This window comes from Macadamia integrifolia, chromosome 12, assembly GCF_013358625.1.
Source record: "Macadamia integrifolia cultivar HAES 741 chromosome 12, SCU_Mint_v3, whole genome shotgun sequence".
NCBI classification, from domain to species: domain Eukaryota; kingdom Viridiplantae; phylum Streptophyta; class Magnoliopsida; order Proteales; family Proteaceae; genus Macadamia; species Macadamia integrifolia.
Window position 1 is genome coordinate 26,374,279 of NC_056568.1, and position 18,250 is coordinate 26,392,528.

General features: G+C 39.3%; 2 protein-coding genes across 5 annotated transcripts in view; both read left to right on the forward strand.

Moving 5' to 3' along the window:
* The first annotated feature begins 1,161 nt into the window (after positions 1-1,161).
* On the forward strand, positions 1,162-13,777 carry LOC122057726 (protein SMG7-like). Of its 4 annotated transcripts, none has more exons than XM_042619948.1 (9): positions 1,162-1,391; positions 1,754-2,106; positions 3,351-3,494; positions 4,901-5,503; positions 5,639-5,761; positions 10,321-10,544; positions 10,701-12,640; positions 12,893-13,040; positions 13,248-13,777. In XM_042619948.1, the coding sequence occupies exons 3-7, from the start codon at positions 3,423-3,425 to the stop codon at positions 12,616-12,618; spliced, it is 2,940 nt and encodes a 979-aa protein (XP_042475882.1). In that variant the 5' UTR covers positions 1,162-1,391; positions 1,754-2,106; positions 3,351-3,422; the 3' UTR covers positions 12,619-12,640; positions 12,893-13,040; positions 13,248-13,777. The 4 variants fall into 4 exon arrangements, with proteins under 4 accessions (XP_042475882.1, XP_042475885.1, XP_042475883.1 ...); XM_042619951.1 differs by having other exon boundaries at positions 12,902-13,040; XM_042619949.1 differs by having other exon boundaries at positions 2,064-2,106.
* A 1,265-nt stretch (positions 13,778-15,042) lies between these two features.
* LOC122058291 (non-specific phospholipase C2-like) overlaps positions 15,043-18,250 on the forward strand; it is a 5,856-nt gene continuing 2,648 nt past the window's right edge. Inside the window, exons 1-2 of the mRNA XM_042620906.1 lie at positions 15,043-16,351; positions 17,541-17,720. Coding sequence (XP_042476840.1) covers positions 15,094-16,351; positions 17,541-17,720 — 1,438 coding nt within the window. The 5' untranslated portion in view covers positions 15,043-15,093. The remainder of the gene's footprint in view (positions 16,352-17,540; positions 17,721-18,250) is intronic.

The window sequence follows — 18,250 nt, forward strand, 5'->3', positions numbered from 1 at the left end:
TCAATTGATATGAAGAATCACGCACAGTGTTTGTGAGAAAAGAGAGATTACATAGTGTGTTTTTATGTGCTAGAAAACCCTTTATCTTTTTTATATTAGAGAAAGAAATGCTGATTCATCTCCACAAGGATCCATGTGGTCCTTTATGAGGGAGAGATTTACATAGTGTGTTTTTATGGACAAGATAACTCTTTATCTTATTTTATATTAAGGAAAGAAATACTGATTCATCTTCATAAAGGATCTATGCGGTCCTTTATGTGATAAACTTTGGAAAAAAGAATTCTATCCTTTTGTGTTCTTCACTTTCACACATGAGCGAACTATGAAAAGATGCATTTGCCCTCGGCAGCCAACCTTATATGTCTAGACATATATAAAACCATACAAATGGGCAGAGATCTTTCACCAATAAACTTTTTTGAGAAAAAGAGAGCATGTAGGGTTATATTTACCTAGAACACTCTTATCATTTTTAGATGTGAGAAAGAATAGCTGATTTATATCCGCAATGATCCATGCCATCCTCTAATTGTGTTGTAAAATTTTCTGACCTATGGTGACTCGGAAACTTTAGCTGCCTGTCTATAAAATTTTGATCCCATCTAAATTGCCACTTGGCAAATATTGCTTGCGGATCAAGAAACCTTGATACTATTTTCAAAGCTAACAACAAATTATAATGTAGACAATAGTAACAGCCCAAGCCACTTATTCCAATCCAGCGGTAGCTTTTGAGAAAAAAAAATGGGTGATCATGATCATACGTGACATCTGCACCTCAAAATGTGGATACCGTAGATTAACCCATCAGTGTAGCGGATTTCATGGAGTTGATCGACCTGTGAAGTTATTAAGATACCCTCTCATGACCATCCATTATCCGTCCGGTTTAGTGCCCCAACCAAAGATCTAAAACCCGGATTGGCCTGGATCGGATGGACAGAATTACCTCTACTTTTGATAAAAAAAGTTTTTAGTTTTCATTACGTTTTACCCTTAGGCTGTAAATGTCGGGATTGGATCGGTCAAGGGCGACACTGATCGACCCGATCCAATGTTTAGAGCCATGGCCCGAACCGGCTCCTACGCATCCAATAATTCTTAAAAGAAAGGAAAAAAAAGGGAAACAGATAGAAGAAAGGAGTTCTAAATATAAATAAGGAGTAGGGTCGTCGCCGCCTGCACCAAATGACAGAAAAGCTTCGTTCGATGGACAAAAATTGAATGAAACCCTAGATACGTTCCCCAAATTCCCAATTCCCCAACTCAGTCTCTCTCTCTCTCTCTACTCTCGGGGAATTCATTGGGTATCTGAAAAACCAGAAAAGGAGGTTTCGATCGCGACCTGTTCAGCAGATTTCGAGATCTCCTTAGCTCTGATTCAAAAGGTGAGATTTTCTAAAGGATTCGCCGGATCCGATCTTGTATCTTCTGTGTTTTGAGATTTTTAATTTCGTAAATTTGTTTTATTATTGTTTTTCTCCTTTTCTTTTCCCCCCTCCTTTTCATTTTTTTTCGGGAATTTTGATGGAAAACCTAAATCTCTTTCAGTTTTTTTCTGCATGATTGCGAAAGGAGATTGGTTCCTGGAAAATATTTTACGATAGCTTGAAAAGAAGAAAAAGTTCATCATGTTATTAAATTTATTGTTTAGTTTCACCGTGTCGTAAGTTTGTTGCCTTGCTATTAGGGTTTTATGGATTTTTATGAATTTATTGTTAAATGATGGTTGTTGGATCCATTTCTGCAGGTTTGAGAACGTTTTTCACGCGGTTTGATCAAGGCCGTTTCCAGGGGCTTTGAAAGCTGATAGATACTTTGTTTTCTTGATCGAACCATGTTAATAACAAAGAAATTGCGATTATTCTCATGATCATTATCTGAATTCTGAACCTTATTTAGATTATCATCTTTGGCTGAATCTTATTCAAATCGTGTTGGTTGATGAAACAAATCCTGCTTTTCTGTTGATAAAAAAACTATTCTGCTGTTTTAATGCAATAGGTTTGATATTAATAACCTACTCAGGGTTCTTATTGTTTTTTTTGGTGGATGAATAGGGGGTCTTATTGTTGGTGGAGTTGAATGGCAAAAGAAAAAAAGGTGGATCCTTGTTGCCGACCCATTGAGTTGTATAATATTATTGTTGATAGTTCTTGGTTTTGGTTTTGCTTCTGATATGGATTTTGCTTGTCTCCGATAATGGATAGTATTAGTGAAAGATATATTTGTGGTATCATCCAACGTATCTAGTTCTAGGAAATCTTAGTGGCTGAAAGTTGCATGGTAAAAAGGAAAAAAGTGTCTAATTTTGGAATCGGGTTCGAATTTTAACCATGCAAGAGGGAGAAAAGAGGCTCCTCATAAAGTCGTCTGGTACATCTCAAGAGTACCATACAAATTTTACCATCAAGGGGCTAAATTTGTAGGACATACTCTGCCTATTAGTTGCATTTTTTACTTGCATGCACAATATCCCAGCTCCTATGTGGTTCTTACATCTTTGTAGCATTGCCAAATGAGCTTGGGAGCCATGGAACTAAGGCCATGATGCTTCCTTGTACACACCCTCTACTTTTACTAGAATAAAAGCCAAGTTTTACCCATTAAGATTATCCCCTTTGCTCCCACCCTTGAAAAAAATTAGTCCCTTTTAGATTGGGAAGGTAGCAGTGGAACCATTATCAGAATATTGACTTCATGATTGTGATGGATTCGAAAAACCTGTAGGAAAATGTTTTCCCCCTTCAGGGTTGTCTGGGTCAGAGAAATTTTTCCTTTTAGGTTGTTCATTGGAAGCTGAGTTTAGCTGTCTCATAAGGTATGCAGTATCTTTTTTTATGACTAACATTAATAGAAAGGTGCACCAGCTTGGTTCCATCAAATAGAAGACAATATTCTTTGAAGCAGTAAATTGTAGCTCTTTTATCAATAAGTGATAAAAGTTATGTTACTGCCATCTTCCTTCTATTATAGTTTACCAAATGATCCATAAACAAGCGATTTTTTGTTGTGTTCCTGGCAAACTACCGTGATCTGGTGGTCCAAACACATTCCATGTCATCAGCCGTTGTCATCTCAATGCAAATGCATCAAAAATTTCAGATGCTTGCAGTTCGATAGCTGTCCCCTGTTTTTCCTCTATTTTTAAATATATATGGTTAGAGAAATCTTATATCACCCTGGTAGAAGGGTATATCTTCATAATTGTAATAAACAATTGAATAATATTTGTTTAATTATGGGAAGAAATTGAAGTAGTTGGCTCAATATTGCCATCAATTTACACACTTGCCTTCCTACCCCCTTTTTCGAGCTTTAAGTAATAAATTTCATGTTTGGTGCAGATTTAATAATATTTTCTGGTGTTGAAGTTGTGTTGTCTTGCAAGTGGAGTGCATCTTGAACATATTTGATGGATGATGACTGTTCCGATGGATAACTTGTTTGCTGCTCCATCACAGGAGCTTGTCCAACGTCTTTACAACAAGGTATGCTATTGCTTTGTTGAACATGTTGCTTCTTTTTTAATTTGATTTTTTTTACAAGCCATTCATTCTTATAGGAAACAAATTTGTTTCATTCTGGTTGCTCAAGCATTTGGGTTGTGTGCTATGTAAGCCAGATCACAGATCACAAGGATAGTCTACGGTCTTTGGGGAATAAAAAAGAATCTAATTGGCAATACTATCCTCACCCATTCTTTCTTCTTGTTTGAAATGATGGAAGTATGTTGTTATTGCATTTACTATCTGAGAATATGGTAAAAATGTCTTGGATATTAACATTTCATTAATTATTACTAATATACATATATTTATATGGTTTTTTGTAATTGACTGTTGGGAATTTTTGTAGTAAAGTTTTCACGACTGATGTGCTCTAAAAGATTAATTGGTGCTGAGTGTGTGGTATTTATAATGATTGAGAAATAGAGGGTTGTTGCCCTGGAAGTTACATTGGTGGGGTCACTTCCGTAAGGTGAGGAGGGGTAGTTGGTTTGCAATAGGAGATGTTGGAAATTGTACACTTTCCGATCTGTTTTGTTGGTGTCGGCTTTCTTTTATCCTGGGAAAGAAATTTCTTTTTCATATCAAAGGATTTGCAGGGCAGTTGAACTGTTAAAGTTAATCGATTCTATTTTTGGCAATGAAGTTAAAGTTTGACACTTCTTAAAATTTGTTAGAGTCTTTTTTTGCCTATGACTTCATATAAATGGTGTATTTGTGGTATCCTTGGAAGTGGACGGGAGTGCTAAATCTTATGTTTCATCACTTAAGTATTTCATTAAGTTTCATCCCTATTCCCTTCCTACACATTGGAGATACGAATGTCTGCAAATTGGATGGCGTTTAAACTTTCACAGTATTGGGGTAACTATGTTTTGAGCATTGAGATAGAGGTCATAACATCTTGAGCCTTACTGGGGGATGAAACCCGAAAAATGGCACATAATTAATCTAGGGGAAAGGGGATTTGATTTGACAAAAGATGCTGTCCATGTGGCTCAGCAGCAGAGGTAGCTGACTTTAATTCTTTGTTGATCATTTAGAAAAAAAGAAACAGAAGTTGAGATCATGCACAACATGGCATAGTTAACGTAGATGGTGGTTCATTGAGTCTCAGTGTTCTTTGAATTCATTGCTGTAGAACTCTCATGGTTTATTTTGATTGGTTCTGCTTTAGTTTGATAACTTTAGTTGTTTATTTGTTTACCTTTTCTTTTCAAGTGTATATTTGGCTCTAAATTGCTGGATATACGCTTTAGTTCTTTCTTTCTGTATATAGAATGGTAGTTAAGTGTGTTCTTCATTTCTCTTTCTTGATATTAGAAGTGAAGGTTCTTTCATATTAAAAGGTATTAGCAACATGTTGATTGAAATTGTTCTTTGCACAGAATATTGAGTTGGAGAATAAGCGCCGGAAGTCAGTGCGAGCCAGAGTCCCTTCAGATCCCAATGCATGGCAACAAATGCGTGAGAACTATGAAGCCATAATTCTTGAGGATCATGCTTTTTCCGAACAACATGAAATAGAGTATGCCCTTTGGCAATTGCACTACAGGAGAATTGAGGAGCTGAGAGCACATTTCAGTGCTGCTCTAGCTTCTACAGGGAACACTTCTCCAGGTCGGAAAGGCCCTGCTCGTCCTGATCGTATTGCTAAAATCCGTTCTCAGTTTAAAACCTTCCTTTCTGAAGCAACTGGATTTTATCATGATCTAATTTTGAAGATTAGATCAAAATATGGGCTGCCTCTGGGTTATTTCTCTGATGATCCAGAGAATCAAACAATTCTGGCAAAAGATGCCAAGAAGTCTGCTGAGATGAAGAAAGGCTTGCTTTCCTGTCACCGTTGTCTGATATATTTGGGTGACCTTGCACGATACAAAGGATTGTATGGAGAGGGTGATTCCAAAACTCGTGATTATACAGCTGCTTCAAGTTACTATATGCAGGCTGCTTCACTGTGGCCTTCAAGTGGCAACCCCCATCATCAGGTTTTCTTCCCTTCATACTGAATTTAGCTCTGAACTAATTTTCTGTTGCATATCCATTTTTCCCATATTTTACATTTCTCAGTTCTGTAGTGATTCTAATCTTCTGCATGGGATGCATCCTTTGCCTGCTCTCAGCTTGCCATTCTGGCTTCTTATGCGGGAGATGATTTGTTGGCAATTTACCGGTACTTTAGGAGTCTTGCTGTGGATAGTCCTTTTACTACTGCGAGGGACAACTTGATTATTGCATTTGAGAAGGTATTACTTATACATGAAAATCTGTGAGAATAAGTGTTTATTGTGCATATTCTTTGTAGTGCCCTTGTTTATCCTTCTCTTTTTTGGCCGAGTTTCACAAGTTTATCATTTGGTTGAATGTGGTTTGCGTTTTCTTGGTTTATAATAGCATTATATAATATAGTGATGTACATACACAACATTAACGGATTGTTATATGTAAGAAAAAAAGTGCTCTCTCTCTCTCTCTCTCTCTCTCTCTCTCTCTATCTATCTATCTATCTATCTATCTACATTATCTAGTTGATTTGGTCTATTCTAACTTATAATTAGTGCTTATGGAAATATATGGTACGGTGCATGAGAATGAGTTTCCTACTTGAGCTGAGGAACATAGACAGACTTACAAGTTTACTTGTAGAAGCTGAAATGGCATGCCACTAAACATAGTTTTCTATATGATCTTATTAATTGATTAGTTTTGGTTCCAGTCCCTGGAGAAATACAGTGCTGCTGTAGACCTGGACTAAAGATTCCATGAACCCAAAGGTTCCCACATCAGATGGATGGTCTGAATGTGCCATTTCTTGGTGATGTATAACTTTTTGGAAAATGCGAAATTTGTTTAGGTTTCTGATTGAAAGAGTGAAAAATCCTAAGTGGCTTTAATGGGGAAGGTTGTGTTGTGTGGAATTGGAGATGGTAGATTGTGTAGTGAAGTGAAGAAATGGAGATTGTAGACAAGCACTGATGCAGAAGCCAGGTCACAAAGCCCTAGTTGGGTTCGCCATTTGCCCACCCAAGTACTAGATGACTCAATTGCAAGAAATAATGGCAGTTCTATATTATATTGAAGCTAACCAAGGGGAGTGGCAGGACCATAAATAACCAAATAGGGGAGGATCACTTGATAGAATAAAGGCACGGACACGAGTTGAATCACAACTTGGAAGGGGAGACAATAAAGGTTAGAGGGTAATAAAGGGGAGAGGGAGGGGTAATTATGTAACAAGGATAATATAAAGCAATCAAGTTGGGGAAGGAGACTACCATCTTCAACCTCAAGACATTAGCACGACTCAGCAGAGGAGATTTCTATTACTATCGATCTCCCCTCAGATATGGCTTCGGATCTCCTGAAATTGTAGGAATAAGCTTGCAATCATGAGCCCAAGCTTTGACACCCATGATTTGGTTGGGAGATAAGCTGCTGAATTTGGAACCAGCGGGAGTTGCAGGTTCAGCTATGGATCCAAATGGATATCTCACAGCAGGGACAAAACGAAGGGCAGGAAACCTAAGGTTCAGGTCACCCTAGGTGAGGAACTTATGCCCAGAATATGTGGAAGAAATAAGATGTGAACAACACCCACCAATTGATGCGAGTGACTATCCAGGCTCCAGAGAGGGTAGAGAGAAATAATATAGAAGGGGGAAAAAGGGGGGGGGTTTGAGAGAGCACATGACCAGGCACGCAGGCTTCAACCAAAAACTTAATTTATTCTTCTAATCTGTCCATTGGTTACAAGCATACCTAAGGTTACAGAGATAGAAGTAGGTTACAGAGATAGAAGTAGGAAATAACTAGAACAGAATCTCAAATAACTACTTGTAATAGCAGAGAACAGATCAGCAACAAGAACCAGCAATAGAGCCTGAAACCCTAGAGAGAAGTAGGCCTGCAGCTAGGGCAGTATACGGGTACCTGCAGCTGGATGTGGGAGGCTCAGATTGTAATGTAGGAATAGATTTGACAAGTCAAACCAGCCCAAACTGCAGGAACTTTTAATCAGAAGAACAACCAGGACCAGCCCAATAAAATATCAGAAAATTCATCGATCTCAACAATTTCAGAAATTCTGTAACTGAAATCAGCCAAGGAATTAAGGACTTAAATCACCAATTAATAAGACTAAATAATGAAACATATGACCAGCAACCAATCAGCAACATCCAGAACAAAGTGATTCAAAATTCTGGGCAGAAACCAGAATCGGCCAGAATAGAGAGAATTTTTATAACAATAAAATTCCAGGTCTGATTGACCCCAAATTAGGATCGAACCACTCTCTCAATAGGCCTAACACCTGACCAGAATAGGGGAGCCATCAGGTGGCTGGTTGGTTTGATCAGTGAAAGATCAGGTAGGAGAAATCTGGGAAATTCAAAACCAGAAATTTAAAGATCAGATCTGTTACCTGATTTGTTTGAACAGTAACAAACCTTTGACAAGAAGACTTTGAAAGAGAAAAGGAACACTTGAAGAGGAACCTCTTGGACTTCACGCCGCAAAGAGTCGTTGGATCGAACACCAACCCAATACCTTGATCAAACACAAGGAAGTTCTCTTGCAGAGAAAATAGCAGTAGCAACCATGTAGCTTGTAAAAATCGTGGCTCATTAAAAGAGCCATCAGCTTTATTTATAATAGTGATAGGGGTTACATGAAATAGAAACTAACTTTAGTTTCCAAAGACTGAAATAGGAAACTAAAAATTAGAAATTCAACTAGTTACTAAAATCTGAAAATAGAAACTTACAAAATAAAAAGTCTTAGTTGCTAAACTGGAAATAGAAACTTACTTATGACTGTATATTGGAAACTAATTTAAGACTTCAAAATAGAAACTAAATTACTAACTAAATGACTAATTAGTAACCCCATCAGCAGCCCAAATCGTGGGCTGACTTGGACCAGATCTGGGTCGACCCAGTCAGCCACTTGGGTCGACCTTGGTCTTGGTTCTCCTTGTGTAAACCCTTGGTACTGTATCAGATTGGGCCCAAACCTGGATCGATTGAAGGGGCTAGGGTGCTGAACAAAACCCTAAAAGATCTCTGAAGATGACTGGCTGGTTGAGAAGATCTGCACTTTCTTGATTCCAGGCCTTCAAGTATGCCAACCCAAACCGGTATTCTGGTCTGGCCAGGGTTGGTAGTTGATATTTAGGAAAGCAGATTTAGTATATTTGATTTTCTTTACTTTAGAAAAAGATACATAGGATTTCCTTTGTAATTAGTTAGTTTCCATTTTAGATTAATTCCTTCTTTACTTGCTTTCCAATTTTATGTAAGGGCTTCTTCTTCAAATTGCTGTAAACAATTATGGAGTTCTAGTTTTGAATGAAGTAATTGAATGGCTGAATTAACGGGTGTGACCGTGTCCGCTGTGATGTTTGTTTATCCTTTCTCCCCACTTTGATCCATCTCTTCTTTCAATCATCTCCCTTTTTGTCGTCTTCTTTGTTTTTCCTTGCTCTCTTTCTCTGTTTCTGGGCGATAGCTGCAGCCCCAAATAAGTGGGTCGACCTCCATCATCCTTGGACTACTTGGACCAAGACCTTGATCGATGGTTCTCTACCTACAGGCGACCAAAACTCTGGAGAATTACATCCAAGACTTTGTTCTATTCTGAGAAATCAAACTCAGGTTCAGATCTGGTTCTGAAACCCTCCGCCAGTCCTGATATCAGAGAGGAAACTCCATCCTTTCACTTCCTGTTTTGGCTGAACCTTAGCTGGAATCACAAGATGTGTGTGTTGCGATTCTCCCTTCCAAGCCCAAGGTCAATCCATGCTTGTATGAGAGAGCTCCATCAAAACTATCGAAGCTGCCCCCTTTTCTGGTCCTGACGTAGTGTTGAAGAAAGAGTTGTGAGTTGCTTTATTCCTCTTGTAATTTGATTTCCAGATATACCCTACTTTTTGGCCCTAATTCTCTCATATCCTTTATTCCTATTTTACTTCCTAGTTTACCCCCATCAAATAACTTTTAGTTCCCTTTAAGTCTCCTCTCCCAAATAGCCCATTAATAATCTGGATATTTACAAGTCTGCCACTCTTTTATTACTTCTGTTTATTTACAATACTGCCACTGCTTTTGATTATTGGATACTCCTACTTGGGTGGGCCATTAAGCGAACCGATCAGGGTTTTTTTTTTTTAAAACCCCGGTTCTGCATTACATAAAGCTGGTTCCATGGCTACTACTTGGACTGGCCTTTCCTCCTGCGATAGTGCAGCCCACGATGCGGATCTACATCAATACCCATATTTATAGTTGTAGATTTAAGACTCCTAACTGGACTCAAACGGAAGCAAAATATCACTAAACCAAACTTAAAACTCACAATGGAATTGAAGCGAAGTAAATGATTACGTAATAACTTTTCCAATTAAATAAAACTTCCTAAGTATCCTACTGAACCAACCAACCATAGTTGGACCTGGTTCATCTTTTAGTATTGGCCTACAAATGGGTATGTAATGATCCAAGGTAGTGCTATTGCATCAAACACCTAGAAAATATTTTTCCTTCATGGCATCCAGTTTGAGAAAGATGTGGAAATTCTCAGTTATATAACTGTTGTGATAGACCCTATCTGCATTTCTGCTGAGCTTGTTGACCATTTTGATATAAGGAATTGGTGGGGGTGATAGCTGAAGTGAAAGATTGAGCTGTGTTTTATTGCTTTATGCATGTATTTCCAATGTTTGTCGTACTGAAAATTGTTGATACATTTGGTTGCTGCCCAATATATTCTGAGAGGGAATCTTTAAGGTACATTGTTTCTGTTGCAGAACCGTCAGAGCCACTCACAGCTACCTAGGGACACAAAGACTTTTGTCAAGGCAGTTCCTGTGCGAATGACAGGGAAAGGAAGAGGAAAAGGGGAAGCAAAGGTTTTATCGAAAGATACCAAAACTCAAGTCACTTCCAACAAGGAAATAACTATACCTGATATTTTCAAAGCATTCTGCATTCAATTTATCCGGCTAAATGGCATACTTTTCACACGAACTAGGTCATCGATCTCAAACATGAAAACTTTGTTTCTAATTGCATGTTATAATGATTTGGCTTTTTATGTCTACTAATGCTCAAGTAACGAGGTTTTTATTTTTTTATTTTTTTTATTTTTTTATTTATTATTATAATTATAAATCTTGTGTCGATTCAGCTTGGAGACCTTTGCAGAAGTCTTCTCTTCAGTTACCGGTGATCTGCATGAACTTCTTTCTTCTGGACCAGAAGAGGAGCTAAATTTTGGTTCAGATGCAGCTGAAAATGGTCTTGCCATTGTCAGATTTGTGGCGATTCTCATATTCACAGCACATAATGTGAACAGGGACGTTGAAGGCCAATCTTATGCTGAGATATTACAGCGTTCAGTTCTACTTCAGAATGCATTTACTGCTGCATTTGAGTTTATGGGACACATCCTCAAGAGATGCATACAGTTGCAAGATCCTTCGTCAAGTTTTCTCCTTCCTGGTATTTTGGTTTTTGTGGAATGGTTAGCTTGTCAACCAGATATTGCAGCTGGCAGTGATGTCGAGGAAAAACAAGCTGCTGCTAGATCATTCTTTTGGAATGAATGCATATCCTTTTTGAACAAGCTCATGTTGAACAGTTTAGTCTCTGATGATAAAGATGAGACCTGCTTTTTCAATATGGGCCGGTATGAGGAAGGGGAAACTGCCAACCGACTTGCATTATGGGAAGATTTTGAGTTAAGAGGGTTCTTGCCTATTCTTCCGGCACAACTGATATTGGATTTCTCGAGAAAGCATTCCATTGGAGGTGATGGTGGGAACAAGGAGAAAAGGGCTCGTGTACAAAGGATTATAGCTGCAGGAAGAGCCCTTGCAAATGTAGTACGGATTGATCAGCAAGGAATATATTTTGATCAGAAGCTGAAGAAATTTGCTATTGGTGATGAGCCTCAAATGTCTGAAGATTTCATGCTTGCTAATTCGGATCTAACCATGACAAATGGTATGACACCAAATATTACTATGGATAAAGAATTGAACTTGGGTATTGTGCAACCAATAGCACAGTACGTGGAAGGAGAAGAGGAGGATGAAGTGATAGTATTTAAGCCAACAGTTGCTGAGAAACCTGGTGCTGGCATGGATGCTCTGAAATGGCCCTCGTATGAGATCCTTGAGCATGCCGAAAATGCTCCCAAAGCTGAATGGAGTGGTTATATGGGATCTGTTTCAGCTCCTCTTAATAACCTTTCATTGCATAGTGCTTTGGATTTCAGTTCTCGATCACCTGTTGCTTTTCCTAATATTGTACCCCATCATCTGCAACCAATTAATGTAAGTGCTTCAAAATGGCTTGCGGAACAAGGTGATTCTCTTGCTAATGGGATTAACAATATAAGCTTTGCTGGCAATGGACTAGTTCCGAAACCCGATTTGCAGGGTGGCTTCAGTGTTGTACAGTCTCATGCGCCTTCACTGACCCTTCCTCCTGGGAATACAATTAATGGGAGTGAATTATCAGGTCAGACAAAAGCTGCAGAAGCTGAAATACCATCCAAATTTGATTCGATCATGTCGTCAGGAGCAACTGTTGACAGTCTTATGGTGAAGCCATTCTCAGCATTGCCACCAAATTCAAGGAAGAACCCTGTGAGTCGACCAGTTAGGCATTTTGGGCCTCCACCAGGGTTTAGTCACGTTCCTTCTAAGAATTTTGATGAATCCATTGCGGGTTCAGATTTGAAGAATGAGAATTCACTAATGGATGATTATAGCTGGCTTGATGGATATCAGTTTTCATCTTCGACCAATGGCATTACACATAACTCCATAAATCACATGACAAATTTGACTCCACATCTCATGAGCAGCAGTGGCTCGACAGGGACAATCAGCTTTCCTTTTCCTGGAAAACAAGCTCCTAATGTGCAGGTCTCAGTGGAAAACCAGAAAATCCGGCAGGAGTACCAGCTTCAGGAGCAACTGAAACTGTACCAGGGGCAGCAGCATCAGCAGCAGCTCCAGCATGGGAATCAGCAATTTACTCCGCAGCCGGAGCAATATCAGGGACAGTCTCTGTGGGCTGGTCGTTTCTTTGTGTGAGGTTCTTATCAGAGCATAGATGGTAAGATACTGCTTTTCCTTGAATTACTATAGATTCATGAATGTTTCTTTCCCATGTTTTTTAGCTTAGGCATTGCATATGTTGATACCTGGGCTTGACCCTTGCATTCAGCTGCCCCTCTATCTTTTATCCCCCCTATGCCTAAGCACATATCCCAAATTATGTATTGATAATCACCTTCATGTAGAAGGGGAACGAAACTGTTGTAGCTCTGACATTACTTGCTGATTTGTATTTTTCTGCTTTCTTGAGGTTATCAAGAATCTGTTATGGTGATTGCTCCATGGCCTGGTGCTACTCATTTCAGCGTCCACCTTTCCAGCAGCCTTTTCAATGTTGCTAAATTTATGTTGGAGCATGGATGGTCTTGGAGTGCTGCAGGCACTTGCTTCTGATTTAGGTGAATCACTCTTATGCTTATTTACTTTTGTACATGAAAATGTCGGGTTTTTTTAAGGTCATTGTCCCAAATTGAGTAAAATTTGGAGAACCTCTGCCAATTGATTCAGAATATGTCATGCTTTCAAATTGAATCAGAATTACTTCCAAGTAGAAAGAACATTCTTTCGTTGAGGTGGACTGAGAATTCTCTTTATTTTGTTTCCAGCATGCGTCATGCTTTCCGAACCGAAGGAATCCAGATGGTGAACGGGATAGTAGTTGATTGGAAATTCCTGAGTAATTATATGCCTTGTCAATGGGCTGGAAATTCTTAATGTTCATCAGCATCTTGGATGGGTTGGTTTCGTACCACTTGTTTCAAGAAGTTTGGTGAAGTGAGGAGGATTACATACTACTAGACTGTGAAATTGGTCTTGCTGTTGGAGAAAATGTTCGTTAGTCATTCTCATCATCATCACTGTCAGCAGCAGTAAGTAGGTGGGATTGATGTTAAGTTAGATACCGCATAGGGTTGCAGCTGCCTGCCTTGAGACAACCATCGGTGCTCGTGGTTGCTGGGGAGGGGTTGGGGTATGGAGAAAGTCCAATGGGACATGAATGATAAATACGTATTGAACCAAAATAATAACTCGATTGGTAGTCGAAGACTCAGAAACAGTTGTCTTTCTTTATATGTCAGTTTGATTTGGAAGGAATTGGAACTTTAATAATGTCTTAATCTAGTTGTTTGGAATATTTTCAGTGTGCCATCTTTATTTTATTTTTTTGTTTTTTCTTTTATTTCTATATTAATGTCTTTTCTTTATCATAAATATCTGTGATCGCCTTCGTTGGTTACCACCTAGACACAGTTTGGTAGTTCCCTCATGGTATGTTCCATCTTCGCATGATTTATTGATTGCATATTACGTTTGGCTTTATTTGTTCTTGCTCTTTCGAAAAAAAAAAAATTACAGGTTTTTTGTAGTAGTAGCAGCGTTTTTTTTTTCCGTAACCCATTTATTTTCTTGGGGCTCAGGGACTAAGGCTACTGATTGTGCCAATCCCGGATCTTGAATATCTGAGTTCTGGAAGACTGACATTGTTCATGATTCCATTGTTTCGGGAATTTTTCATCGTCAGAGGTGCATTAGAAATGCTATGCTTCAGCTTTGATACTGCTTGTTGGGACTCGGATAGAATCATTCTTAAAAGTTGAGTCTTAACATGCTTTCACATTGGAGGGGAACCCTTTCAAGAGGTGCATTAGAAATCCGACAAGTTGAGTCTTAACATGTTTTCAATTTGATTAAATAATCAATTAATGATTTTGAGAGTTCTTGAAGTTCAAACAGGTTCTGGAGAATGAAGAAAAGAGTTAAAACAACTTAGAAATATGAGATTAAGAGCAAATTATATTAATTGAGGGGGGAGGAATGTCTGAATTACACAAGTCAAAGAGTAACTAGATAGTTGAAAATCTAAATTCGATCCGCATCCATATTCGTCCGATAAGAAAATATTCAGATCCAAATGCATCTTATTCGAATTCAATCCATTTACATCCCTAATAAATTTACAAATTTACAAATACAGGTTTTATAGAGTTTACTTAACAGGAATTGCAAGTAAGGAACGAGATATGGACAATTAAATCCCTTGCTAATTGGTAGTTCACCTTGAGCTGGCGGAGGGGGAGGAAAGGGATGACAATATGTCTAATAAAAAAAGACGTTACTTGAATACCTCATCATTAACATACAGGCTGAGTGAGGTTAGTTTGTGAGTTTAGAAGAAGAGACAGGGGTAATATGGTCAACTCACCTTGAAAGGGTGTTTTGGACCTCTTAAATAATAACTAACAAATATTCCATTGGTTAACAAGGATAACTAACGGCAGAGATGAATTATCACTAGAAGTCTTTGATTTTTCGAAAATTATAAGGGGTTGCATTAAATTAAATAAAGACCAAAGCTGGCGTTGCAATTTTCTCGTATTTTAGAGAGAGTAAACCAGTCCGGAATCCGGATCCTCCGCCGCCAGATTTTCCCTGTGAAGGACAACTGGACATATGAAAAAAGACGAAAACATTCACGGGTTCAGCTTTGGAAAGTATAGCCGACCATTCTCGACCCTTTTCACACTTCCATCTTTATTTCTAAGTCACTCACTCACTCACTCACTCTCACTGCCTCTTCTCTGCTCTGCAACAACAATGGCCAAAAAGATTTCACTAATCCCTTCCAAACCCCTTCTCCATCTCCTTCTCCTTCTCCTTCTCCTTCTCCTCTTCCTCCTCTGTAATTCTTTCTCCTTTGCAGGTCCCATCAAGACAGTAGTAGTTTTAGTAATGGAGAACCGTTCCTTCGACCACTTGCTCGGATGGATGAAACAGATCAACCCTGAAATCAACGGTGTCAACGGCACTGAATCCAACCCTCTCTCTACCGCCGACCCAAACTCCAATCTCATCTTCTTCAACGATCATTCCCAATTCATCGACCCAGATCCGGGTCACTCCTTCCAAGCCATTCTAGAACAGATCTTCGGCTCAAACGCCACCAACATCACCACCACCACTCCAACCATGAACGGTTTCGCCCAACAAGCCTTCTCCATGACCGGTTCTATCAGCATGACCCAAACCGTCATGTCCGGTTTCCAACCGGAACGTGTCCCGGTCTACAAAGCCCTCGCCTCAGAATTCGCCATCTTTGACAGGTGGTTCGCTTCGGTCCCAGCATCTACCCAACCAAACCGGCTCTACGTTCACTCTGCTACCTCTCACGGCGCCACCAGCAACGACGGGTTTCTTCTCTCTTTGGGTTACCCACAAAGAACCATCTTCGAGAATCTGGACCAGGCCGGGTTCAGTTTTGGGATTTACTTTCAAACCCTTCCGACCACTTTGTTTTATCGGAATCTGAGGAAGTTAAAATACGCGATGAAGTTTCGACCGTACGATCTGGTCTTTAAGAGAGATGCGAAGGAAGGGAGATTGCCGAATTATGTTGTGGTGGAGCCGAGATACTTTGATACGATAGGGTCGTCGGCTAACGATGATCATCCATCGCATGATGTGTATGATGGGCAGATGTTGGTGAAGGAAGTTTATGAAGCCTTGAGGACGGGCCCACAGTGGAATGAGACGATGATTGTGATAACGTATGATGAGCATGGTGGGTTCTATGATCATGTGGCTACGCCGGTGAGTGGAGTCCCGAGTCCGGATGCTGTGGATGGGCCTGAACCGTTCTTGTTTGGGTTCGACCGGCTGGGCGTTAGGGTTCCAACCATTGTCGTCTCTCCTTGGATCAACAAGGGTACTGGTAAGTCACCTAAATCTCACCCTCTCTTTCTCTAACGCTGCGTTTCTAACGTGATCACTGGGAGGCTGAAAACTTCATCCTTCGTATGTTTAAGACATGGTTTTAAAAATTGAACCAGAGGAAACGGGATGGTCAAAATTAATCAAAATAGGGACGAAAGGGGGATGAGGAATCTGGTTTCAAAAACCATTGTGGAAGCAATGGATATTGTAGGGTATCAATCCCAAGCCACACTGATTCAATTGATCGGGTCTGAAAATTTAAAGACTGACCTGGTATGCGTCAATTATTAAACGTACTGGACTTAGGCCCGATCCATTTATAAACAGGTAGTACAGTGCAAGGGGGTAAACCCGATGGGTGCCCGACTCGGTCCAACTAGTTTACAAGCCTAATGCAGCTCGACGCATTTAGTTGGATCGTTTATATGTACATTTTGATTTTTTTTTTTTATTTTATAAAATAAGGTATGTATAGATATTTTATCAATTGTTGAATGTACGTAAGTGTATTTTTTCTATTAATTTTTTTATGATTTAATAAAATATATTAAAATTTCTTAAATTCAAGACAATTAAAAACCGTTTAAGGCCTCTTTAAGGTTTTATTGGTACATTACCTTGTTTAAGGCTTTATTATGGTTCGATTAGGAGAAGCTAGATAAAAGCCTAGAACCCTACTGAGCTCGACATGAGACCAAATGCGACCGACTCATTCCTTAAATAGGCAGGTGACTGTGCAAGGATATGGCCTGCTAAGCTCGGCTAGGCCCAATGAAGATTGACTTGGCACCGATTGACACCCTTACTTTATTGGACAAAACTACAAAGCTCTGTGGAGAGTGGGGACAGCTTTGATCTCTACCTACTCCACTCTAAATCAAACAAAACCGTTTAACCTGAAATCAAACCATTTAACACCCTTACACTGAACCATGACAATGCATTTTTTCTTTTCTTATTTGATTTAATTGGGACCATGGTGAATAGAAATCCATTCAATCACCGAGGCGCTTCAAATGAGAGCAAGAGATATCGAGAGGGTATTTTGGGAAAAAAATACTAAACACCCTTAGATGTTTGTGAACCCTAAGGATGGTGGGTGAACCGTCCCTCTTATGGGTAAAGGAAAACTTTTTCTTACTAATTGGGAATCTTAATTTTGACGATTTTGTTTGATGAATATGCAGTAGTTCATGGGCCCAATGGTTCTCCCTTCCCCACATCAGAGTTCGAGCATTCATCTATACCAGCGACTGTGAAGAAGCTCTTTAACCTCTCTTCACCCTTCTTGACGAGGAGGGATGAATGGGCTGGCACATTTGAAGGAATACTACAGGGCAGGGCCGAGCCCAGAACCGATTGTCCAGGTTTGATATTTTTTTCTTACCAAAATAACCCTATGTAAGTACATGATCAAGTGACCCAAGCTTCTATATCTTCCGAAAGATACCAATTGGAATGATATGATTCATCTATCATGTTTCAGTGTTGTTGTTTTTTTTTTTTAAATAAATCTAGTCTTACTCAGATCCGTAAATTTGGTAAACCCTGCATTGGCATAGGGCCATGCAACCTGCAGTAAACCCCTTCCCTAATTGTATATACATAATAGGGAAAGGTGGGAGCTGCTTGGGCTAGGGCATATTTTTGCCATATGGTAATTCTTTTTGGATCTATATGAAGCTACCATGTGCTAAAATCAAGAAGAAAAGTAGATGAGGAAGGGTTGGCGCCACCAATAGGGTTGGTAGCCTAGTGGTGAAAATGTCCTCAATCCATCACTGTTCGAGTCCATTGGTCCTGTGGAAGCGTCGTTTGCTGTACGGGAGTTTGTCCTGGGACTATGATTACTATAATGGAGCATTTTTTTTTTCTAAAAAAAAAAAAAAAAAAAAAA